Source organism: Nanorana parkeri, unplaced genomic scaffold, assembly GCF_000935625.1.
Source record: "Nanorana parkeri isolate BGI_ZX_2015 unplaced genomic scaffold, ASM93562v1 scaffold1792, whole genome shotgun sequence".
Classification (NCBI taxonomy): domain Eukaryota; kingdom Metazoa; phylum Chordata; class Amphibia; order Anura; family Dicroglossidae; genus Nanorana; species Nanorana parkeri.
In genome coordinates, this window is record NW_017308060.1 from 231,701 (window position 1) to 258,662 (window position 26,962).

General features: G+C 44.1%; 1 protein-coding gene across 1 annotated transcript; it reads left to right on the forward strand.

Moving 5' to 3' along the window:
- The first annotated feature begins 1,040 nt into the window (after positions 1–1,040).
- On the forward strand, positions 1,041–23,368 carry LOC108799715 (glycoprotein-N-acetylgalactosamine 3-beta-galactosyltransferase 1-like). Its single transcript, XM_018571612.1, has 4 exons — positions 1,041–1,051; positions 17,867–18,061; positions 20,626–21,287; positions 23,117–23,368. Exons 2-4 carry the CDS (start codon positions 17,869–17,871, stop codon positions 23,366–23,368), a joined length of 1,107 nt encoding a protein of 368 aa, XP_018427114.1. The 5' UTR covers positions 1,041–1,051; positions 17,867–17,868.
- The last annotated feature ends 3,594 nt before the right edge of the window (positions 23,369–26,962 follow it).

Consider the following 26,962-nt stretch of genomic DNA (forward strand, 5'->3'; position numbering starts at 1 on the left):
GCGGGCGGGGGGCGGCGGCATGGCTGCGGTGCCGTTAACTTCAATACAACCCCACGCCCCCTCCTGCCCCTGAACGCAGAGTCGGCCGGCTTGCATTCCAGTGCATTCTAGAGGCGCCGGCGTCCTGTCCTCCCGCGGTGCTCGTGTGGCCGACGTTGCACATGGCGAGACGTGTCCTGCCCTTTTCCGTCTGTGGCGTCAGGGGGGCTCAGCTTTTCCTCTGGATGTCCGCTGCTCTCCCGGGCAGAGGCAGTGAGGGATCCGACGTGTAGTGAGGGAAGCACTTCAGCCGCGCGGGAGGGGGTTGGGGGGACGGAGCCGCTGTCACAGCAGCATGTGCGGTGAGGAGAGAAAGAGCCGCCGGCTGTCAGATCCAGGCCGAGCGTCTCTCTCTTTCTCACCTCACCGCTCGGCATGCTGCTGTGATAGCGGCTCCGTCCTCCACCGCCGACTGCAGCGCTTCGCTTGCTTCTCCTTGGATCCCCGCTGCATACAGATGGGGGAGAGCAGCGGGGATCCAGAGAAGCCCCACGGCAGGAGGACAAGACATCGCGATCCACCAGGGATCACTTTGCGATCGACTAGTAGATCGCAATCGACCTAATGGGCACCCCTGATTTACAGAATACAACCATTTCAGGTACAAATGTTACACCTACTCAGCTTATCTGGCAGGATCATCTAGTACCCAAACACTAAGTGGATTTGCAATATAGTTTTCGTTTGGGGACCTTCTTCTCAGTCACAATTTATGCTGCTGCCAGCAGGTCTATAAGGTAGTGTCTATAAGGGACATGCCACATATTCTGTTTTCGGTACAAACACCTGTCTTTGAACACGTCATACAGGTATTTTCACTTCCTTGTCACACAAATCTTTCTCTTTGTACAGTATTTGGGTGGGTCATGAGTGGCGACACTTAACGAAGACATGGAATGTGAGAAGCTGGAAGTTGATTGGCTTCTCTAATGACAATGCTGATTGCCTCATACTAAAGTTCTGTGCTGGGGACACTGCGAGAAAGTGAAGAGTGTGAGAGCATCTTCCTCTGGTAAGGACTGGAACTAGTGCATTGAGTGCTGGGAATTATACAGGGCTATTATCTTACAAGTGTGTTTGTACAAAAGTTAATGTGTGAGTGTGGCAGCATGTGCTGTACAGTCCAGCGTATTCACTGATACGTCAGAGCATGATGCTGCCTAGCAAGTAGTTTCTTCTGTGACTGCCTTTATCTACAGCTGTTTGCAGTGCTGGAATTCTCACTTGTGACTGTGATATGAAACACTAAAAGACCTTCTCTAACTATCAAGATTCACCTCCTTGTGACAGGCATCAGTCATTACTGCAAACAAAATTCATACCGGCTACATTCGTGAAAGGCTTCACTGCAAGCGTAAGGTAATTACAATAAAGACCCATCTGTAATGTTATAGAATAGATGCAGACTGTAAATCTGATTAATCATTTCTAGATTCAGTGGAACACAACTGAGTTTGTGGTATTTGCATTTTTCAAGCACATTTCTGCATTAGAGCCATTTGGTTGGGTAAATCTGAAATCAATATAGTAGGGTCAGTACACTAAGACGTATCAGTTACTTTGGCTGTACATATTGTATTTCACAATATTTTTTAATCAAAATGGTTAGCTGACATATGTATGTAAATATTCCATAAGTGTGATATTGTTATTAGCTTAAAATAGTTAATCGGAGTATGGAAACAAGAACTCTATATATAAGTAAGTTTGGCATCATGCCTTATGATTTTCTTAAAGAAAAACTCCAGTTAAAAATATTATTAACCCTTGCAGTGGGTTTACCCCTGCACTGCAACGGTTAAGTGATTGTTTTTGCCTAGGGTAAAAAATAACAAAGTGATGACAGCGCTCTCGCCAGCCTGTCTCCTGCTCTAATACATTGTTGGTATGTCCCTTGGGGTTGTCACGTCCTGTACACTATGTATAAAATGTGATAACTCAGGGACCTTAGACCGCTGCATAGGAGGGGGAGAGACTCCTGGGACTAAGAGCAAGTCAGCTCGGATCGGGTGACTATAAACTTTTTTTTTTACCCTAGCCAAAATCGCGCACTTAACCCTTGCAGTGGTAGCCCCACTGCAAGGGTTAATAAAATTTTTAACAGGAGTTCTACTTTAAAGTGTATTTCCACTTTTGCAGCACACCTACTTTATGTTTGTTACATGTTTTCATGAAACATTTCAAAAATAAATACTTAAATAAATAATTGCTTCTTGCATTTAGCTTTATACTTGTTAGCAATTCTACCTACCTTCCCTCCTATGTAATGGAAAGGAGGGGGCTGTGGGAAGTTATGTTTACTCTAATTGCCCTGTCTGTACTGTGCTGACTGATGTCATTATCAGTTGTAAACTAGCTCTGAACATGGTGTGTCCTCCAGTTTGTCCCTCTACCTTCATTTTCAAACTGCTCAGAGTAGCTTGGAATCTGCACAAAGGTCTTCACCAAAGAAACAGGTCAAAGGTAAGAAATATATCTTTTAAAAATATTTTTCGGTATGCTGTGTGAATGGAAACACATAACAAGAATAAAGTGGGATTTTCTCAAATTTGACTGCAAAAGTGATAAAACAAGCAGTTTTTTGTTAATCTGTTCTAAAGTTTTTCACCTAGTGATCTTGCTGGTAACAGAATTCTTTCAGATAGGCAACCCAATAGCCAATTGAAGAAGCTTGCAGGGCAGGCTGACAACATTGCTGCTGATTGCATTGCAGTAGCTTAGCATTGTTAGCCTGACATGCAAGTTTCTTCAGTTGGCTTTTGGGCAGCCTATCTAATAGACCTGATAAACAGGCCTATAGTCAACTAAAGGCGTACACATAGCAGACTGACAATGCTCCTGTGGTAGTAAACGACTAACACAAAATTTAAATTATGGGCCCCCAGGAGTTGCTTGCCAGAATGTACTAGTATGCGCATCATATTGGCACATTCTGACAGACGTACCTTGCAGGCAGGGGCGGAACTACCGCCATAGTGACCCATGCGGGCCAGAAGGGGGCCCGGTCGGGAGCAGGAGGGAGATTTAGGGGTCCTTAATTTCCGTGGGGCCGCAAGTCAAACACTGCACCGCCGCACGGAACCTAAGGACACTCACCTGCAATCCTCTCCCCTGTCACAGTCACAGTGCAGAGCAGGGGAGGGCGGAGTTATCTCCTGTCTGTGTTCGTCTGGAGAAGCAGCGGAGTAGGTGTGTGATCTTCACTGCTGCTGGGGCTGCTGACAGGTAAGGGGGGTCGAGGGGGACAGAGACTGAAGACTCTGGGGTCTATTCACTAAGCTGCCGTAGGCTGGCTGGTACGGCTGATTTCAGCCGTACATCGGCTTGCTTCACATGGCTTTGGGTCAGCCGAACATGTTCAGCATGTTCGGCCGACCCGAAGTGCAGAAGGAGGTCGACTCAGCCAATCCAACATCTGGATCGGCTGAGCCGACCCTTCGACAGGCTACTCACTGCTGTTCGGGCTATTCTTATAGATGCCGAACAGCAGTGAGTGAATTGCCGAATGCCGCTGAGCAGCATTTGGCTCGGCTGTTCTGCTCGGTCCCTCAGAGGGACCGAGCAGAACAGAAAAAGAGTTTAAAAAGTTTACAAAAAGTTAATAGAAAACGATTGTGCAGAGCTAGCAGTGACAGCTAGCTCCGCCCAATAGTTTCCTATTGTCCGTTAGTTTATTATTGGCTATTGCAAATTGAAATAGCCAATAGTAATGTAGCAATGTATTTCAATGGGAATTATTTTTTTTTTCTCTATTCTGACATCGCTCTGTGGCGCCAGGGAGAGTTAGCTGTTTGGAGATCAGTGTCCCGGGTTAGCAGGTAACCAGGGATGCTGATCTCTCTGCAAGTGGCCGGAGCCAGCCGCCCAGCTGTCAGAAGCAGGCTGTCTGCCGAGCCGATGCATATGTGTTCGGCTCGACTGTTGTGAATAGCCCGTACAGCACCCCTTCGGTACTGAACCGAAGGGGTCCTGGGGCCGAAGCTAGCCGAAGTATCGGCCGAAGCTACGGCTAGATCCTTCGGCAGCTTCGTGAATAGACCCCTCTGAGTGGGGGGGGGGACAGGGACTGAAGACTCTGTTCTCCTTAGATCCATAGAGCTGCAGGAGCCATTAACACTGGCCGCGGCTCATTCATATCCTGATTACGGTATTTGCATATTAATGGGCCGTGGTATTAATATGCAAATCCCGCCATGCATCATTAATATGCAAATCGCCCTTCCCACTTCAAGGCCACTGAATGAGGGGGGTGGGACAGGGGGGAGTCAGGTCCTAAAGTTGCAGAATAGAGAAAGCAGAGTTTCGGCTTTGTTCACACCATATACAGTGCGGCTAGCTGCTGGAATGCACTGTATCGCATAGTAAACTCCCCTGTGCGTGCTGGGGCGGGAAGGGGTGTGGTAGTGCATTGAAGTCAATGGCACTGCTGCCACGCCCCCTGCCCGCAGTGCCACATTAGTGCCTGTGTTGCGGTCCAGTGCGATCGGAAAAAATGGTGCATGCACCAGAACACAGGGGGGAGTTTACTATGCCATACAGTGCGTTCCAGCAGCTAAACACACTGGAAAGCACTGTATGTGGTGTGAACAAGCCCTTAGAATTGGCCGGTGGAAGAGAGGTGAGATGCTGTGCCTCCACACTGCCCACTCTGTGTACACGCCCACTGTCACCCTCTCTGTGCTCCCACCTACGCTTCCACCCACTCTGTGCACCCACCCACACTGCCACCCACTCTGTGCACCCAACAGTCTGTGTACCCGCCTACACTGTCACTCACACTGTCACCCTCTCTGTGTACCCGCCCACACTGCCACCCACTCTGTGCACCCCCCCACACTGCCCCCCCCTCTGTGTCCCCGCCCACACTGTCCCCCTCTCTGTGCACCCGTCCACACTGCCACCCACTCTGTGCACCCCCCCACACTGCCCCCCCCTCTGTGTCCCCGCCCACACTGTCCCCCTCTCTGTGCACCCGTCCACACTGCCACCCACTCTGTGCACCCCCCCACACTGCCCCCCCCTCTGTGTCCCCGCCCACACTGTCCCCCTCTCTGTGCACCCGTCCACACTGCCACCCACTCTGTGCACCCCCCCACACTGCCCCCCCCTCTGTGTCCCCGCCCACACTGTCCCCCTCTCTGTGCACCCGTCCACACTGCCACCCACTCTGTGCACCCCCCCACACTGCCCCCCCCTCTGTGTCCCCGCCCACACTGTCCCCCACTCTGCACCCACCCACACTGCCACCCACTCTGTGTGGCCACCCACACTGTCACCCACTCTGTGTACCTGCCCACACTGTCACCCACTCTGTGTACCCGCCCACACTGTCACCCACTCTGTGTACCCGCCCACACTGTCACTCACTCTGTGCACCCACCCACATCACCACCCACTTTGTGCATTCACCCATAATGCCCATCAATTCTGTGCACCCACATCTCCCATCCACTCTGCATCCACACTGCTGATACTGTGCACCCACACCACCAACACTGCACCCACTTTGTAACCCCACTTTTCCCAGCTTCACTGGTGTAACTGTTTTTTTTAAGTTGTATTTACACTGCCGCACCAAAGAAATGAGGGAAAGTGTGTTATATTGCACTGTATAATCCTTCTGTGGTGTGGCAGTGTAATTATAACTTTAAATAACATTGCCACAGCAGTGAAGCCGGGGAAAGTGGGGTTACAAATGATAAACCCCAGTGGTATATTAAGTTATAATTATAACCCCCCTTGTGTAATTGTAAATCCCATTTTCCCAGCTTTATTGGTGGCACTGTCAAAGAATTAGGCCTCGTTACACATAACGTTCTGGCATTCCTGCAGCAGAAACATACAGATTATGACAGGAATGTCAGGTGTCCCACTTAGATGTGGCCGCTGTACCCACTGAAGTTAATGACTGGGTGACAGCGGCCATATTTGTAAGCGGCAGTCCGCACGTAATGTGCGTGATATGATTAAATGAAGTTTTGAATAGATCACTGTCTGTGGACGCATGTATCCTGCGTTCAGTGACAGTGATCTAGTGCAAACTGCATTTATTCGTATTATATAATAATAATATATGCTGTAGTTCAAGCACCAGAGGGGGGTGCGGATTGGGGGGGACCTCTACAAATTTTTGCTATGGGGCCCTGTGATTTCTGGTTACGCCCCTGCTTGCAGGTGATCCCCTCCAGTGCTGCCATGTCTGCACTCTCCTCCATCACTGGCACTTCAATCTTCTCCCAGTTATCTTCCTGGTTCGGAAACACCAGTCTGTTTATAATCCACGTTATTTCACATTTAATGGAATTGTGGTTACAGGGGCAATTAAATTAGGGATGGTGTTTACATTTTGGTTACCATTTGTATACACTTTATAAACTCAGGATTTTAAGCAGGTGGAGAGATGATTTCCAGGGGATGCTTTAGTTATGAACAGTTTTCAACATAAGAACACTTAGAAAAGCATAAGCACACTTCTGAGAGCTTCATGTTGAAAACTACCAAAAATAAGATGTCAGTACTGAGAACTAATGCATCACCTTTAAGTTACCTAAAAAACATGAGAGGACAATCACCCAATTCAGTGGCTCATGTACATGGGAGGTCCCTAATAACACTAATTGCTTGTTGTAGGGGAGAACGGTAATCAAAAGCAAAACAAAAACTTCTCATCACCAGCGTTCTACCCTGATTATCCATCCTTTACAAGTTCATGGAGTGATCTATAGTTATGTTATTAGCTCTATAGTTAGTTAGGAGTGATCTATAGTTAGCTTGGGAGGATCAGGAATGCCCTAATCTGAGGCAACCTTAATCCATACTTAATCTGCTAAAAGCTTTGACAATAATACAGTCAACATTTTGAATGACTCATTTGGAAATGTAAACCTTGTCTTAAAATGATTTGGAAAGTGTTTTGCCTAATGGAAACCAGTCTGCAATCTTAAGTATATACTAATACAACAGTACAATTTATTATTAGGTAGGTCAAAAGCACTAAAAAGATATTCAATACAAAACCAAAAAGCAAAGTTTTGCCTTCTTAAACCACAAGACTTCCATTACAAATTAAAATAACAAAGGTTTATTCCTCCTTTAAAGTAAATCTGACAAAAACCAGGCAATTGAAACTGATCAGATGACCAGACAATGCATAAGAACGCTGATCTTGTTACTGCCTCCTTCCCCCATATACCTCACATGCCTCCCTATATGTGAGTCCACCCATATTCATGATTGGTGGACCTGAGACCACCCATCACATTACAGACCCAACATGAAGGCTTTTGAAGATGAAAGGAGGTTGGGCGTATCTTCCTATATAATTTCATCTTCTGATTGTTTTGACATGCGGTTTTCCCTGAGAGCAACTTCTGCTTATAGATTATCATTATATGCTTGGTTTATTATGCTAAGGTTTGTTTTGATGCACTTCAAATACAGTGGGCAAAGTCATGCAGACTATTCCTTTATGCCCCATTGGTCAGCTGAGCATCAAGATCCACTGATCTATAGCACAGACACAGTGTTATGTGTATGGGTATTCTGAATATATTGTAGCATTGAAAGGTTTGTGTGGGTTTATCTGTGCTTTACTGGATGTCACTGGTATATTGCTCAGCTGTAAATGTCAGGACATCAGCATGCTAAATGAACACCAAGTCTCCTTTTGAGATAAAGTCCAATAATCAGCTTACCATTTGTGTTTAAGTTACAAACTCTACCAGAATACATATAGTATTTCATATGTTCCCTTGAGGGCTATACTTTATAGTGACTCACCAGTCAACCAGTATTTGCTGTGCATATATCATGAAGTGGGGGCTGTAAATGATGAAGTGCTTTATGAAGGTGGATTATTTTCATGTGACTCACACTTATATTATAAGTTTATACCCTTATGATTCTTATCATTCAGTTTCATTTAACACAAGCAAACAACATGTCTCTTGTAAAACCTGATACTCTAGATCAGTGGTTCTCAACCTGTGTAACCTCGGGACCCACATTTTTCCTTGGTCATTAAGTCGTGACCCAAAAATGATTCATTTCTGAGACATTTTCATTTATTACACAAAACAACTTGTGCACTATTCAGCAACGCATATATATGCACATTTTAAACAGTATTTGGGGTATGGAATTGTATTGTGGGGGGTATGTGGGGGTTTGGAGCTTTAGTAGGGAGTAGGGGCAGTATTGCAGGCAGGGGCGTCACAAGGGATGTGTGGCCCTCACAGATACCATCAGAGGGGGTGGCACCGTAATGACTGACAGGAGCCAGATGCAGTCCCTTTATCAGGCATAACAATGTGACACATGGTCACATTTTTGGTTACATATACAAAATGCAGTTACATCGAGTAAATAGATACCAAACATGTCAAGTGTTAAAATTGCATGCACCTCAGCAATGGCGAAAAACTATGCTTCACAACATTGTCCATAGGTGACGTTTTAAAAGCCTGTACAGGTCATCAGTTTAGCGTTAACCATGAATTATGGCCCGAGAATTATTGCTCTCACTCCAACGTTCGCGGTGATACCTAACATGTTTGGTGCATACACATGAATGCCCCACACACGCATGTTTATTCTCATGCAAATGGTGGGGTTGGTTTTAATTTTTAAATATTTATTTTATTATTTTTTATGACTTTAATTTTTCCCCCTTAACTTTATTACTATTGCATAGGAGCTAAAAAGCTCCTATGTGATATTGTATTGAGGTGACAGGTTCTCTTTATGGAAACATCTGGGGTCTAATGACCCCTAATGTCTCCCCTACCCTCCAACACAGGTGATCAAGCACACCATTGTGCTCCATCTCCCGTGCAGCATAGCTTGTTACTGCTGAGACAGGAAACACTATCAGTACAGCAGATCAGAACCGACCTGCTCCCGCTCTCTATTCTGAATGAACTGCAATGGTCCCGAGTCCCCCAAAGGAGAAGGGAACCACGAAAACTATGGCGGTTGGTGGTGTACATAATGTCCATCAGTGACCCCTGTCATGATGTCCCCTGTCAGTGCAGAAGCATTAGCAGGGGCACCGTTGCAAGTTCTCTACTAAGCCCCTGCTAAAGCCCCCCAGAGCTTCTGCACTGACGAGAGACAATATGACAAGGTATACTGATGGACATTATGTGGGCTTGGAATACATAATGTCCATCAATGTACCCTGTCCTAATGTCCCCTGTCAGTGCAGAAGCTGGAGGGGTTGGTGAGGGTGTCTGTATGGGGAAGGGGGGGGCGGCATTAGCAGAGGCACCGCTGCAGGTTCTCTACTAAGCCCCTGCTAAAGCCCCCCAGAGCTTCTGCACTGACAGGAGACAATATGACAAGATATACTGATGGACATTATGGGGGGCTTGGAATATATAATGTCCATCAATGTACCCTGTCCTAATGTCCCCTGTCAGTGCAGAAGCTGGGGACCTGCTTGTACAAAGCAGGACTGAATGTAGAGAGGGCAACTTCCCCACAAGGACACCGCTGCCGCCCATCTGCGCCCTGCCACCCCGAGGCCGGGCCTCGGTGGCCTTGTGGGGAATCTGGGCCTGGTGGGGCACCTATCTTGAAAAGAGAGTGTGATCAGTAAAAAGATTTTTCCTCTACACACATAAATATGCACCCCATCCCGCTTTAGAAGTTCCAGTGTTTTGAAATACTATCCTAATATAAAAATAAATACAATTGAATTGTTTTCATTTAAACCTGGCAATTGACTAGAATATTATAAGAAATCTTTAAACCCTTGGCTTGAAAGAGACACGGTCTCATGCAGGGCCAAATTGACAGTGCCTCTGCAAACGGCAGACCCCTAATCCTTTTTATTTACCTTACCAGGGCTCCCTTTGCCACTCCTTGCTCCTCCACGGCTGGTAGTGGTTGGACCTACTGATTAGCTGCTAGGCCAGAGCACTGTCACATAGGAGGAAGTCACATGTTCCGCCATACCCAGAAGTGCCAGGTATTGTTGTTGGCTGTGAAGGAGCAAGGAGTGGTAGGGGGCACGCATGTAAGATGCATATAGGGGGGTCAGGGTGGGGCACATTGCAGAGACGTTATCACTTTGATCTGCACATTCAAGGAACATTCATAAATGGATATTCTAGTACTCATATTTACTTAAAGGAGAACTATGGGGTCAGTGTTTTTCCCCATAGTTCTCCTTAGGGTAACGGGAAGACACAAACTAGCGTCCTCCCGTTACCCTAAGCTCAGTATACCTCGAGCTACAGCTCGCGGTATACTGAGACGCCGCAGCCGGAGCGGATCCCGACGTAGATGACTGGATCCGCACAGCTGCGTGAGTGACAGCTGGCTCTGCCTATCTAGAGGCAGAGCCAGCTGTACCCGCCCCGTCCGTTCCGCCAGTCAGCGCTGGCAGATCGGAGCGGGGAGAGGGGAATCCAGCCCCTCCCCCTGTCACGGCAGAGAGCCGTGACAGGATCGAGAGGTGAGCGAACCCGCTATGTGTTCGCTCACCTCCCGATCTACTGAGCCGACCTGTGACAGTCTCATTGTCACAGGTCGGCTAGAACTATGAGGTGAGTGGAAATCACTCATCTCATAGTTCTCCTTTAACAAGCAGTAAGTAGCTTTTAAAACAAGCTATCACTGACCTCTGTGGCTGCTGTCGCTATGGAGCAATTCATCTTTAAATTTCACAAACCCTTTTTCAGCACCCTACTCTCCCTCCCAGAGCTCCTAATTTGTGTTTCCATAAGAGATTGCTTACTCTCTGCTGGGAAGGGGGAATAGTGTGAGCTGACCTGGTTTAGGACTTTAGTGCTTTTGCTGTGAACTTGAAGGTAAATAACTCTACAGTGCATGCAGCTACAAAGGTCAGCGAGCATTTGTTCTAAAGCTAATTCACTGTTTGCTGTGAACGTGTAAATATATTTATGTCCACAGCGTGAACATGTGTTCTTGTCCTGTACCATATACCATTGGGATTTTAGATTGTGTCAGGTGCCTGCCTACCCAGCACCTGTTTTGTAGCTCTGGGTAGTTGAACCTGGGTCTCTGAGGTGGTGGTGCTGTAGCATTGCCTTTGAATCACTGGGAGGACTCAGCTCTCCTTACAGATAACTACTCAGCAGTTTTTCTCTTGGCTCTCTAGCTCCACCTGGTTACCAGCTTCACTCAATCTGCCATCATCCCAGCCTTCAAATACTGAGCATTTCCTGTGCTCTGAGCCCGTTGGCTTGGGTTTGTTCCTGTGTGTTCTGCTGCTGGATTGTTAGCTGGACATTATTAAGACTTTGGCCTGTTTCCTGACTACTCTTCTGCCTTCTGATTTTGTACCTCACTGCCAGTTCGTGTTAGACCTCAGCCTGTTTCTTGACTACTCTCCTGGATCCTGATTTTGTACCTGATTGCCAGTTTGTTGCTGACTTTGCTTGCCTGACACTGCTGAACCTAAACCTCAGCCTGGCTCCATGTTGGACTCTACCATCCACAGGTACCTTATGTAATAAACGGGCCAATATGTCAGTGGACCCAGCTGAGGTCGTTAAGTCTCTTACATGCCAAGGACAGTTGATTGGTGTCCATGATGCACACTTTTCGTCCTTGTACTCTAAGCTGGATGAACTGGCATGGGGAAATCTTTGTTGCAGGCCAGGTCTACACCAGCTCTGACACCTGCTGCTGTACCAGTTCAAGCCATCTCTTCTGAGCCACCCAAACTTCCCTTGCCTGAAAAATTTGGGGGTGATACTGAAGATTATAGAGGCTTTTTGAACTTATGCCATCAACACTTTCACAACAGGCCAGAGACATTTAATACTTCAAGTGCTAAAGTGACTTTTGTAATATCCTTATTAAAGAGGAAAGCTCTGGCATGGGTCACCTCTTATCTTGAACACAATGATCCATTACTGCAAGACGCCGAGAAGTTTCTATCTTCCCTCCAGACTGTTCTTGATCAACCTGGTAAAATGTCTGCAGCGGAAAGTTCTCTTTTGGGCTTAAAGCAGGAGTCTAGAACAGTCACTCATTATGCCATAGACTTTTGTACATTAGCTGCAGAGACAAGTAGGAGTACTAGTGCCCTGCAGGCTGCTTTTTGCAAAGGTTTGGCAGACCACAGAAAGAATGAACTTGTGTATAGGGATATCCCAGGGGATCTTGAAAAATCTATAGAGTTATGTGTTTGACTGGATTTTTGCTATCAAGAAAGGCGTCAGGAGATGGATTGGAATCAGAAACGACCATGTGCTGTATTTCGTTTGGCACCTCCTTTTCAAAAACCACCTGAGCCTAAACCTGAGATTTCTGTTGAGCCTGTTAAACTGGTAGAGCCTATGGAAGTCAATCGTCTTCGCTTGACACAAGCCGAAAGACAAAAAAATGTGCCCTGGGCCTATATTTATACTGTGGACTGAAAGGACACTTGCTATCCTCTTTGTCAGGACCAGCTGGGGACGCACGCTGTCAGAACAAATAGTGACGAGTTGTTTCACCTATAGTAGACGCCGTTCTCATAAGGCAAGCACGCCTACCGGTACTTGGATGCCCCCAGAACTTAAACTATATGTTCTGATCAGGTGATGCCACAGTCTGGCCAGAGGTGCTGAACCGAGGTATGGACCGAAGTAGAAAGACACTACCAGAGAGTAATCAGGGACGAGCTGAGGTCAAAGGCTGGTGGCTGGCAAGGGTAATTCGGACACAGGCTAAGGTCAGGGCGGGCAGCTGGCAAAGGGTAATTTGGACACAAGCTGAGGTCAGGGCTGGCAGAAAGCAAAGCGTAATCCAGGGACAGGCCAAGGTCAGAACCGAAGACAAACAAGATTTGCAGACACAGGATTTGCAGGGACAGAGCACAGCTTGTATAGCAAGAACTATCACAAGCACTGGGAAACAGGCTGATGATGCTTAAATAGGGCGCCACCAGCAACAAGGCCAATCCCAGAGCAGGAGGTGTGTGGTTAGGTTAATTAGGCCAATGCAGGCTGCCTGACATTCTTGCCCTTCCCGTCCAGTAAAAGGGAGGGTTTAACCCGGGTTGGGGGAGCCATCTTAGACCTCGTTAGTCATTCCTCCAAAACCAAGTTGACAATGCCTGCAATATTCCATGTAATGTCACACTCAGAATACTGTGAAGCTTTTGTGGCCTCTGGAGTTGCTGGCATATTCATGGATTACAGTTTTGCTAAAAAAGCCCAACTTTCCTTTAGTTTCTAAGCTGAAACCCCTATGTGTCACTACGCTATGTGGTCAGCCTTTAGGAAAAGGCATTGTGGAATTTGAAACTAAACCAGTCATCCTACAAATCGATGCATGCCACAAGGAAGAGATTACCTTGTCCCTTATAGACTCTCCTTTCATGCCTGTTATACTTGGATACCCCTGGCTGCAACAACATAACCCCTCTTTTGACTGGGTTACTGGAGAATTAACTTCCTGGGGTCTTCTTGTCAGTCGAACTGTATACTCCACCCCAAAAGACTACAATTTGGCCTTTTAGCTTCTGGAGAGATACCATCTCCTTTGCCACATGAATACCATCAGTTCGCTGATGTGCTTAGCAAGAAGAAAGCAGAAGTTCTGCCTCCATACCACTTCTTTGACTGTGCTATCAATCTGGTTCCTGGGGCACCCCTTCCCAAAGGGAAGACGTATCCACTCTCACAGCCAGAGCAGAAGTCTTTGGAGAAATATTATACAGGACAGTTTAAAAAGAGGTTTTATTCACCCTTCTTCTTCAGCAGTAGGGGCAGGTTTTTTTCTTTGTTGGAAAGAAAGATGGAGGTCTTAGACCATGTATCGATTATCAGGGTCTAAACCAAATAACAGTGAAAGATTCTTACCCTTTGCCTCTCATGCTGGAGTTATTCGAAGTCCTAAAAGGAGCTACTATCTTCACAAAGTTGGACTTACGAGGGGCATATTATCTGATTTGTATAAAAGAAGAACAGTTGAAGACAGCTTTTAATACTCATTATGGGCACTGTGAGTATCAAGTCCTGCCATTTGGACTCTGCAACGCCCCTGCTGTTTTCCAACGTTTTATGGATGAAGTGTTCCAAGATTTCAGGAACAAGTTTGTCATTATATACCTAAATTACATCCTAATCTTTTCAAAAACTTACCAGGAATACATATCTTATATGAGGCAGGTGTTACAGCGCTTGCGTGAAAACCACCTATATGCTAAAATAGACAAGTGCGCTTTTCATCAAAGTCAAATACCCTTCGTAGGGTACATCATAAGCCCTGAAGGTTTCCATATGTATCCACAAAAGGTCTGGATATGGATCTTCATTGGCCCCAACCAAACACCTTAAGAGGGATCCAAAGATTTTTGGTGTTTGCTAATTATTACAGACGCTTGGTTTAAGGGTTTGCCACCAGAGCCGTAGCTAGCTCCTTTTGCGCCCGAGGCAAGAACAGAAAATTGTGCCCCCCACCAACAGATGTGTGCGGTATGTGACTTCATGCGCCCCGCCTCCAGGATGGAGGCGCGCATGTGCAGAATGCGCTGGTCGCCAAATCCAAAATAGCATAAAAATGTGTTTAGTTTGAAGAAACTAATGAAAACATTTTTAGTTTCGTTTCATTTAGTCCAAAACTAATTTAAAGTCTTTGCACATGTCTAGTAATATGTGTGCATGAGTGTGAGTGTGCGTGTGTGTCAGTGTGCGTGAGTGTGTAGGGGGTTGTTTTTATTTTTTTATATTATTATAATTTTTTTACTGTTGGGGGGCTTTGGGGAAATATTGGGGGTCTAAACAGATCCCTGACATTTCCCTTTTGAAAAAGAAAAAGAGATTGAGGACACAGAGTCCTCTGCCCATACAGGTGGGGGAGAGCAGTGGGGATCTGAGGAGAAGCTGGAGCCTGTGCCGCTCCTCTTCTCCCTGCCGAGCCGCGGTTGTGTTGGCCTCCTGGTTCCCCTGTTGCCAATGGCGCCCTGTACTCGAATGGCAACAGGGGCAATGGGGAACAGCCAGGCCAGCCCTGGCTGCACCTCCTCTCAGCTGCGCCTGAGGCGAGTGCCTCACTCGCCCCATGGTAGCTACAGCCTTGTTTGCCACCATAGCTTCTCCCCTTACTGCTATGACCAAGTAAGGTGCAAACTGTAGAGTATGGTTCTCTGAAGCAGTGTCTGCATTCCAATGATGAAAAGAGATGTTAGTGCAGCTCCGATTCTCCAAGTTCCTAAATCTGATCTTCAGTACATTGTTGAGGTTGATGCCTTCGGAAGTGGGGGCTGGGGCTGTGCTATCTCAAAGGCACCCAATATCAGGCAAGATCCACCCAGTTGCATTTTTTTCTCCTGCTGAAATTAATTATGATTTGGGGAATTGAGAACTTCAGGCTATTAAACTGACCACAAAAACTTGTATCTTCAGTTTGCCAAATGTCTGAATTTATGTCAGGCCTGTTATTAATGTCTTGTAAGGCTGTTTTTGGAGACCAAAATGTCAGGACTGTTAACATTATCGCTGACCTGCTGTTGAGACTTGCTGGAGGGCATCCGAGAGACACAAGTAGGTCACCAGCACACCATGGATCTCCGTCAATATTAATAAAAGTGTTTTGGACAAAGATTCTTGGTGTGCTGGTGACATACTTTTATCTCTTGGATGTATGCAACATCAACTACAGAGTCAATTCAGCACTCATTCAACCAGTGGTATAACAGTCAGGGCTGCAGTGGGATCTGTACATGCTGAAAGAAATGGCATGACTCCACGAAAGTAATGTACTGTCCTGGGGAGTTATATACCCCAGAAGCCAGGAGTTCATCTGACTCTGTATTGACTCTGTATCAACCATAGCTGGAATGGCAAGAATGCTTTCACGGCCAATATACTGTATGTACACACATTTTATGATGATGCTGACATCTGGACTACTTGCAATAACTTTAATAGGAGCTGAGATGCTGAGTTATATAGACTTTCTCCTCTGTTCTTCTTGAATGGGCTTTTTTATGGAGTTACAATCATGACTACAGAATACACAATTTCATTTCCATGTGTCGAAGCTATGTGGCTTCAAGTGGTATTGTCAGGTGTTAACAGGTGATGTGAGAGTTAAATAATCTGTGATGTCTTCGGTTTATGACACCTTAAAAAATAAGTTACAGTATACTGTATATGTGCATAATCGTGATCTGGTCTCAATATAAACTGCTTGGTTATACTCTTCGGTGGATCTTCTGTGCTTCAATGCTTGATTTTCTTGCATGCTTATATGGACCTTGTAGTGCTGCATAATATTTCTGCTATCCATACTACTTATCATTAGAGGCCACGCTTATGTCTTATGCATTATTCCTTTCTTTTTTTGGATGTTTTTTTTTTTGTTTGTTCAATAGATGTTTGTTCAAATACAGTGTATTATAATAATGAAGTAAATAAAGTAATATAACAAAAAGGTTTATTAAGGAAACTTTTATCAAGGAAACAAGGTAGAATCAATTGTATGTAAACCAATAGAGCCAAAAAGGTAATAAACAATACAAACAGTAGTCATTTAATGACAGTGTGCAAAGCCCTAAGGCATATACACCAGTGCAAAGCGTGGGTCGAGAAGGCCCCAGGAGATAGGGTGATAAAGGTGGTGACCGTCCATTGTCAAAGCATTAGGTATTAGGGTGACTGGAGTTAGAAAGGGTAGAAGGGACAAAACAAATTTGTTTTTTTTTGCACCATTCCTTTAAACCATTTTCCTTTGTAGGTCTATAGCTTCCACTAATATACATGATCATTTTCCATTGAATTGCCAAGCCTGGGAATTTTAGTAGTTTTATTTAAAAGAATATGAACTGCAAATGATTACACAGATTCTCATGTTGCAACATTTAGAAATGGAGTGCTGCTGCGTTCACCCCCATCATGCTTAGTGGAGTTCTTTAGTTTTGTTTCTTCATGAAAGTATTGAACTTGTGCACCACCTAGTGGTAATCCCAGATATTGTCAGATTCTGTAAAAGCTTCTTTCAAGGAAACGTATGCTAAGAGAAAAATCCACCACTTTCCTTCTAAAAAATGCTTGTTGCTTGGCTTTCATGTTCAGCGGATTAAATATTTTTTGAGTTACTGGCCCCCATGAAACATTTGCCTCGGTTACAACTGGACCAAAAAGTTAAACAAAATAATGTGAATGTACAGTATGTAAAGCACTGCATTAATTGTTGGTGCTATATACATTAGGGCTGCAACATCTAATCAATTGAATCGATAATCCTTTATGAGAATATTTGGAAACTATTCTCATTATCGGTTAGTTGGTTGGGGGGGAGGAGAGAAAGAGAGATTTTTTTAATGCATCCAATCGATTAGTTGAAAATATAATCGGGCAACTAATCGATTATGAAAATAATAGTTCGCTGCAGCCCTAATATAAATACATGTAATAAGTAATATAAAAAATAAATAAATATAAAGGGAATCCAACAATTAATAGTGGAACACGGGGGAAATCCTTTAATTAGGATACCTGTTCTGGCAACTCTCTAAGAAAAGATTTCCCCTCACTTTGGATGAATTTTATCTCCCTTCCTGTTGTAAATCCATTACAGGAAGTAAGGGAAAATCTCCCCAATGGGGGGTAGACATCAGAAAGACCCAAATAAATGTTATCCATTCCCTACTCTATTCAAAACAAAAAAAAAAGGGCTTCAGATATACTTAAACTGTATCTGCACACGAGGTACCATAATCAAGCTTCATCCAAAACTAAATGAATCAATTTAGGTGAAGTTATACTGTAATTAAAGGTGGCAAGTTTTGTTCGTTGATATCTTTTATATCATGTATAACATTGAATTGATTATTTTATTCAAAGTTTTATACTTGTCTTTACAGCCATGGCATTCTTCTTTGGCAAGTTTTCATGGATTGCATTGACTCTTGGCATCTTGGTGGGCTTCTTTACAACATTTCTTGTTTTTCACACCATCCTTCAGAGTTCGAGAACAAAGCCACCACTAGCCATTCAGTCCTGGAGATATATGGAGAAGCTACGGTCACTTGATGAGTTTCCCCATACTCACCTTTTAGGTAAACTAAAGAATTAAGAGAAATCATACAACTTTGTTTTTTCCCCTCATTGTTATTATTAATGACTAATTGCCAGTATCTTTTGAAGACAGACAGGGGATTTAACTGGCATGTCCCAAATAATGAAGCTATACCAGGTATAGCTAAACTTCGGCCCTCCAGCTGTGGTGCAACTACAAACCACATTATGCATCTGCCTCTGAACGTCATGTCTGTGGTTGTTAGAGACTTTGCTATGCCTTATGGGCCTTGTAGTTCCACAGCAGCTGGAGGGCCGAAGTTTGGCAACCCTGGGCTATACCATTCAAGCGATATACATATGGTAGGACACCACCATGGCATTTTTTTTTACAAGCAGGAGTGCTATTGAAATAAATTTTAGGGCTGAAGTTCAGGTAAATTGTCTGATAAAAGAGGACAAAGGGGAACCCATTGTCCCAAATATCACTTATTCTTGGAAAACAATGTTTTTAAGCTCAAAAGGGTAGAGCAAAACATTAGTATTTCCCTAACAGGTCTGTCATTGAATTCACAGTATCCTAGTTGTTCATTATGCAAAACACCCTCTTCTGAAAAACAAAACAAAGTACAGTTCATTGAAAGAAATGTATGTGTTTATTATCAGGAACAAATATTTCCCTGCAGGGGTGTTACATTTTCAATTTAACTCTCCATAAACCTATAAATACATAGCTGAAATACAAATATGGGAGCTGTTTTATTTGCAATATAGTTTGTAATTTTGTCCAGCCAGTTCTGACATTTACACAGTTCTGCCATACACCACAGCCAGAATGGTGACCACGCTGTTCTTTTTTACAGTTAAGAAATACAGATTGGTCAACTCCCAGCATGTGATTGGATAATGAAGGAGCAGCTGCACAATGATGAGCTCATCATTCTGCTGTCACCTCCTGTCAGCATGTTCCTTCCTAGCACAGTGCACAAAACATTTATGGTATATTTTAGGGCCGGTTCACACCATAAACTCCGCGTTCGGCTTCTGGAACACACTGGAACGCAAGCCGGCCGGCTCCCTGCGTTCAGGGGTGGGAGGGGGCGTGGAGGTGCATTGAAGTCAATGGCCTGTAGTACGATTGTTTGATCCCGGAACGCAGGCACATTAGTGCTTGCGTTCCGGTCCAGTGCGATCTGCAAAAATACTGCGAGCACTATTTTTGCAGATCGCACTGGACAGGAACGCAGGCACTAATATGTCTGCGTTCCGGTTGCGGGCGATCGCACTGTGGGTGGAGGGCGAGGCTGTGGTGCCATTGACTTAAATGCACCACCATGCCCCCTCCCGCCCCTGAATGCAGAGAGCCGGGCGGCTTCTGTTCCAGTGCATAAGCACAAAGAGGGGCGCCTTTCCTGGTGCAGATCACTTTTATTTCAATAAACATAAATAGAAAACCGAATCATACTCACAAACATGAGTGTCACAAAGTCATGAGGTGAGGACTGACAAGCAGTGAGATGTCCACTAGGTGATACCAGTATAGTGGTGACGTTAACGCGTTTCCGGGGCACGCCCCCTTCATCAGAACATCGAGGCCGAACGCACTGGAACGCGGAGTTTGAGGTGTGAAACGGCCCTAAGACTTTAATTTAAGAATTTCTGCCAATCTTGCCATATGTTTAATGCTAGTCTCTCACTAACCAATTAATTTCACTTTCCCATTCAGCTATGTTGTCCTACATCAGTCATGGCTAACCTGTTTGAGCCAGAGTGCCCAAACTGGATCACTAAAATGTATCTCAAAATGCCAACCCTGCAAGTAGACCTGAATACTAATGATTTCTTTTAGACACACACATCACAACGCATTAAAACACACACATCACACACTCAATAATGCAGAATACCATCCGCTATAGAGGACTACAATTCTCAGCAATACAATAGCAGAGGTCATGAGTAAATAAGGCAGAGTGCATGGGACTGTACACCCCATTGACACCCATCATACCATAACCATAAACCCAAATAATAAAAGTAAAACACAACAGTGATTGTGGAAAAAACTATAGGTCGCGGCCCCTTTATTGGGTTTTAATCAATTTAACCAATAAATAGACTTTAACCTTTATTACCAAACAAAACCACTGTTAACCACTAACAGATCACCATGCTTAGTCACCAAGACTCAAGCAGCAATTACTTACACCAACCAAATTACCGTTTACCAACCACTGTCCATTCACAAAGTGGGGGACATTACCCAAAAGCCAGGTGACCAACCTGGCCCCACCCCACCACCACGGCCTGGACAATCATATTTTACAAATCAGCACTGATAATGGCAATACCAATGTCTAATAAAAGGTATGTGTTTGTCTATGGTTAAGAGTAGGAGCAAGTAGGACATCCTTGTAAAGCGTTTAGCAACTCACACTGACTATTCAGTTCTTTTCCTGACAATGATCAGCCAAGGGATGTGTGGAGAGGTCAAGGAGTGCCCTCAGATATATTGTAACCATCTATATAGAGTGACAGTCATCTCATGTCTTCTAAATAGATTAATATATTCACGTATGTGATTTTTTTTTATTTATTTTTTTAGATAAAAGTGAAGTAAGTGATGTACTTTCACAAAAGGTCAGAATACTTTGCTGGATTATGACTGGACCAAATAATTTGGACACCAAAGCCATTCATGTGAAGTACTCTTGGACACGCCACTGCAATGTTATCCTATTTATGAGTTCGGTCACCAACAATAGCTTCCCAACAGTGGGATTGGACACCAAAGAAGGGAGAGATCAACTGTACTGGAAGACCATCAAAGCATTCCAGTATGTGCATAATAACTACCTGGAGAAAGCTGACTGGTTCCTAAAAGCAGACGATGATACCTATGTTGTGGTGGAGAACTTACGTTGGATGCTTTCAAATTTTACATCTGACCAGCCCATCTACTTTGGGAAGCGATTTAAACCATTTGCCAAGCAGGGGTACATGAGTGGTGGAGCTGGATATGTACTTAGTAAGGAGGCTCTGAAACGCTTTGTGGAAGGTTTCCATAATGGGACATGCAAGCACACCACATCCGTGGAGGACTTGGCACTGGGCCAATGTATGGAGAAAATGGGTGTTATAGCTGGAGACTCCAGGGACACTGTACAAAGAGAAACATTCCACCCATTTACACCTGAGTCACACCTTACAGATCAATATGATAAGAGATTTTGGTATTGGAGTTACAGCTTATACCCTATTGTGGAGGTAAGGCGTATAGGCAATTTTGCTGGATCTTTGTTTACAGTGACACTTTAAACCTTAAAAAAACCTTAACCATTAACAAAAATGTATGTTATTTGTGTATCACTCGGCTGTAGACCCTCACATCATCTCTAAATTCATGCTGACACTGTCCTTCCTTCTGCAGGGTGGCTGCTTTTCTTCCCTATGGTCCCTGTGTGTGTTGCGAAGTAGCTACCGCTTCAAGCTTACTCCTGTGATGGACTACAATCTCACGCTTTTGTTAACTAATTTGTGTTGAAGGTATAGTCTATCACAGGAGCAAGCTTGGAAGGAAGGACTGTGTCAGCATGACGTCAGAGATGATTTGAGGATCTATAGCCGAGTGATGCACAAATAAGCTAAATTTTTGCTAATAGTTAAGGTTCTTGAATGCATTTTTAAGATTTAACTCTTGAGTTTAGTGTTACATAAAGGAATCCTTTAAATACACTGCATCCTTTCTATTATATGAACCTATGAAGCTGATCAAAGTCGTTTGGTTGTGTAGCTGGACTGGATTTACCATTGACGTGAGAAAGACATCGGTGTAAGGTCCCAACTAAGAGTGGTTAATTATGCTGGTATAGGTTGTCATATAGGATTGCTACCAATTAGAAGGGAAAGAAGAGGAGTGGGGCATTGTGGCGTACATAGCATGCTGTGGTAGAACATGAGTATGACTTAATTGGCAAAATTCAAACTGTGGTTTAGGCCAAATAAGCATGGAAAAACAGAGCCAGGTTTTCATTAACATTATGATAAGCAAATGTTTTTCTATCTGGGAACAGGGGAAGGTTATACCTGCTTAGTTTCCTTGTACACTTTGCAAAAGTGTACATTTTATTCATGAATGTGTTCCATTTATAATAACACTAATATTATGTTTCTGGTAGAAAGGATGGCAAAGTTATGTGGAAATTTAAACTTGCCTATTTTTTTAATGTATGGAGAGAATGAAAACCCCAAAACAAAATGTACATATGAACAATAACTTTTTTTTAAAAATTCAGCAATAATAAAGCTAAAGGGAGAATGGCTTTAGTCCCTCCTTTTGTTAAAGTAAACCTTCCCTGGCCTGAGCCAGTAAACCTGCCCTGGCCTCTAATGTAACATTATTGCTTAACTGAAAACACCTTGTGGAAGCCTAGGTTAGTCATATTGATCCTTGTGTCTCCGTGGAATCTTGGATCCCAGCCTTAAGGTGGCCATACACTCTACAACCATCGCAAGACCTTAGATCTGCCTATCTTGGACAGGCAGATCGCACTCTAGATCATCGCAAGCCCGTTCCCCTGAGGGGCGGGCTTCCGATGACCGCAATGCTGAACGGGCAGTGTGAGCGTGCGCACACCGGCCCGTTCGGCATTTGTCTTCCGAGCACCGTTCTAACCAGCCAAGAATCGTGCGATTCCCGGCTGGTTTTCGAACATGCTGGTTCGACGGAAGACGTGCGACCGTACAGTAGAAACGGTCGCACGTCTCCGTTCACACTGCTCGATTCTCGTACGATCGCGGGATTTCCCGCGATTCTCGTACGAGAATCGAGCAGTGTATGGGCACCTTTACAAGGAGGGTTATCTTCTACTCAAGTAAAGCTAAAGCCCTTCACGCTCTTGATGCTATGCAACCTCCTTAGATGGTCCATTAAATTCAAGTGATCTGAAAATAATCATGGTGTCAATCAGAAAGTCTGCTGGGTATGGAAGAGTGTTAATAGCAGTTAATAGTGTTTTGCTAATGTTACCATATTATGTGTAATATATTTAGTTCATTATTGTTATATAAATGTTATCTATTTATCTCCTCTGCAGGGTCCCCAGTGCTGCTCAGATCTGGCTATATCATTTCACTATGTTGATCCTCAACTTATGCATACTCTGGAGTACTTTGCCTACCACTTGAGAGCATATGGATACCAGTATCGCTACCAGCCCCCGCTGCCAGAGCCTGCAGACAAGCTGCCAATACACAAGGAGGAGGGAAATATAGACAGATTTCCAGTGCCTATTGAGGAAAATAAGCTGAATGCTATACATTCAAATGACACTGCCTCTTCCTCATGAACTAGGTGTGTCATAAAAAAATGGACTGTGCAATACAGTTTAAATGAAGAAATAAGTGCCCTATTTTTTTAATTTATTTTTTAATAAATTCCTTATTTATATTTTTTGAAACATACAATATAAAATGTAAGAAGAAACATTTACAGATCATTATCTTTACACAAATAAATTAAGACATGAATGGGCCTCTCAGGCCCAACCCGATAAAAATGTAGACTGATTAAGCTGCATAAAACAGGACAAGGACTCGAACAAACAAACAAAAAATTATAAGTCCCTCTTTCCTCCAATAGTCACTATCCTGAGTCTCGTCTTATTGTCAGATACTCAGCTGAATTTATAAACTCCCTCCAATGAAAGCAAGTTTTCCGGAAACTATAGGAGGTGTATTTAATAGAGCTCGTAAGGTCTTCCATAAGGTAAATTTCCTAAATGCGATCTAACCATTGATATATATTAGGTGGTTCAGGTCTCTTCTACAAGGCTGGGATACAGGCACGTGCAGAATTAACCAAGTGCCTCACAACTGAGTATTTATAAGCTATAATTGAAATTAAATTGTGTTGGAGTAAAAAAACAGCTGGGTCTCTTGCAATTGGAGACTCACAGAATGTTTGGGTCATCGCCTGAACCTGGTCCCAAAACTTCTGCAATACTAAACAAGACCAAAATACATGCAACATGTCTGCTTATGAGTTCCGAAGAAAATAGGTCACCAGCACTCCATAAGTTAAAATGAATGAGTCCTTTTAATGGACATGAAGGGGGGGCGGACTAAGTACCCCATGCCAGAGCCCCAGTAAAAAAAGCAAGATTCCCTAAAATAAGAATTTGAGGGGACTGCTCCTTGTAAGAAAACAATTTTAGCTACCGCTGTAGTAGGCATTATAGTTGGATGATTTTTAATCTCCTTCGGAATTAAGGCAGAAACATAGCACCATGGAACACCAGATAACGGAGCTACAGAGTACGATTGTTCCATTTCTTGGTCTGATTTCCAGTCTACCATGTTAAACGCCTTTTTGGCATCTGTAGATAGAATAATGCATGGAGCATCTTTCGACAGGGCATATTGAACAGCATCTAACGCTTTGGTAGTGTTGTCCCTAGCTTCTCTTGTAGGGACAAAACCTACCTGATCTAAGTAAATGAGATCACCCAGATGGGGTGCCAGTCGAAGGTACAATATCTTGGCAAAAAGTTTAATATCAACGTTCAACAGGGAAATAGGTCTATAGCTAGGGCATAGGGAGGGATCCTTTTCTTCTTTAGGAATAACTGTAATATGAGCCATTATTGATCCCGGGGGCATGGAACAACCCTCACGTAAAGAATTATTATTAGTAAGAAAAGGAGACAATATTTACTATAAATATTGTCTATAATATAGAAGAGTAAACCCATCTGGGCCTGGTGCCTTACCTGTTTGAGTAAATTTAATTGCAGTCCCCAATTCTTGGACAGATATAGGGGACTCTAAGTGAGCACTGATCAGTGGACTTAAAGACGGAAGATATGCATGTTGCAGATCCTCTCTAATCCGAGTGGTATGAATAGCAGGGCTCGTTGAGGATTTCCCCCAAGGTAGATTATAAAGACTCTTATAATATTCACTGAATGCTTCAATATATATATAAGGTACAGTAAGTTTAGTTCCTGTGGTTGAATGTGTCCCCAAAAATTGTAAAAAATGCATTTCAGTATAGCGTTGCATGACGGAAAGAAAGTCAGTCAAAGTACCCCAGTGCTGAATACTGAAAAATGGCCTGGACAGGAAGGGGGTTTAACACTGCAGACTTCAAGTGGTTAAAGGCACAGGGACACACAAGGGACACCGCACATCACAACGGCAGCTCAGACCCCCCATGCGTCACTGCACCAAATCAGACAAGCAAAACAAATGGCAACCACACTCATCAACTCATAACCAGCTTTAAAGCAAGGTGCACATGGAAGGTCTTTAAACAGTACAACAGCAAAACGTTTCCCAGCACACTCACCAGCCAGCATGCAAAAAAAAAGGGTTAAAAACAGAAGTTTTAGATACATGTCTTCTGCAGAATATGTGAAAGCCGCACTGCCTCGCAACCAGTTTATGTTTTGCTACATGTGCTCCAAGATGGAGACTGTCATAGGTTAGTGTTAGGACCGCACTACACAGAGGGTCCTTGACAAGGCAGTGCGGCTTTAAAATATTGCGGCTTTTTCCACTATTTTCTATTCTGCTCATTACCATGGAGGTGGTATAATATTCGGCTATTCACTCACTGCCGTTCGGCCCATATGTGAATAGGGGCGAACGGCAGCGCATTAGCTGCTGGAGCTTCAGCTCAGCCGATCCAGATGTTGGATCGGCTGAGTCGAAGTCCTTCTGCACTTCGCCACAGCCGTACTGAGCCGAAGTGAATAGCCAAACGTTGTTCGGCTCACTTCACTTCGGCTGGGCTATTCACTGAGCTGCCTTCGGCAGCTTTGTGAATAATGCCCCTAGTCTGTGTTTCATCTACTCCATGCTAATTTTTTAGGTGTCTGTGATATCTTATTAATAAAGATATATTTTAGGGATGCACCAAACCTTTGGCTGCCGAAACATTTTGGATTGAAATGGTACTTTGGGCAAAATGCTGAAAGTACAATATTTTGGCTGAAAATCCAGTGCATCTCTAGTTTCTCTCCTAGCTGAGCGCTGCTCCGTGTTCCGTCTGGCACGGCAGCATCCAGCAGGGAGGAGATAAACTTTCAGGAGACCGAGCGGTGCGCGGAGGAGACAGCGGTTAGCAGACACAGGTGGCCAAGCCGGTGGTGCAGGAAGGAGTCAGCTGTGTCACAAGAGACCGAGCTCTACTCCTTGCACCGCCCTCTCAGCCTCTGTGACAGTGAGTCAGGATGGAGAGCAGGTACAAGCGCTGATCGCTGAGTGTTTGTAAATAATTGAGGACATATTATGTTTACTGTGTCCCCAATTTTGAATGAACAGGAAGTGATCTACATCACTTCCTGTTCATTCATAATTGTGCACCAGTAACTCGTACTATATCCACAGTTTATGAATGGACCAGAACACTCAGTATAGAGGCTTCCTGTTCATTCATGATAGAGGCTGCAGAAAAAGAGATTAAGGACTTGTGTCCTCAATCTCTTTTTCTATTTCAAAAGGGAAATCAGGGGTCTGTTTTAGACCCCTGATATTTCCCCAGAGCCCCCGACAGTAAAAAGACTTTTTGGGGTACTGAAATCTATTGCAGTTTCACAGAAGAACACAAATTTTAACCTGGGCATGTTGGTTATCTATTTACCGTATATACTCGAGTATAAGCCGTCCCGAATATAAGCCGAGGTACCTAATTTTACAAAAAAAAATGGGAAAAAGTATTGACCCGAATATAAGCCGAGGGTGAGTAATGAGGCATCTAAGTAACCTCATCTTTTACATTTTACAAAAAAAATGGTTTTATATTGTGTTTTGGGGCACTAAATTTAACTTAAGTACTCTTTCCACTACATTTTTGGGTTTGATAAGTTGCGCTAATGTTGTGCAACAAACAAATTTGCAACTGCCACCATTTTATTCTACAGCAGTGGTTCTCAACCTTC

What these genes read in the sequence shown, in the direction of transcription:
- LOC108799715 (XM_018571612.1), top strand. Translation starts at nt 17,869, where the DNA reads ATGGCATTCTTCTTTGGCAAGTTTTCATGGATTGCATTGACTCTTGGC. An exon ending in TCCCCATACTCACCTTTTAG is followed by an intron (nt 18,062 to 20,625) that starts GTAAACTAAAGA and finishes TTATTTTTTTAG; the next exon opens with ATAAAAGTGAAGTAAGTGAT. An exon ending in GCTTATACCCTATTGTGGAG is followed by an intron (nt 21,288 to 23,116) that starts GTAAGGCGTATA and finishes TCTCCTCTGCAG; the next exon opens with GGTCCCCAGTGCTGCTCAGA.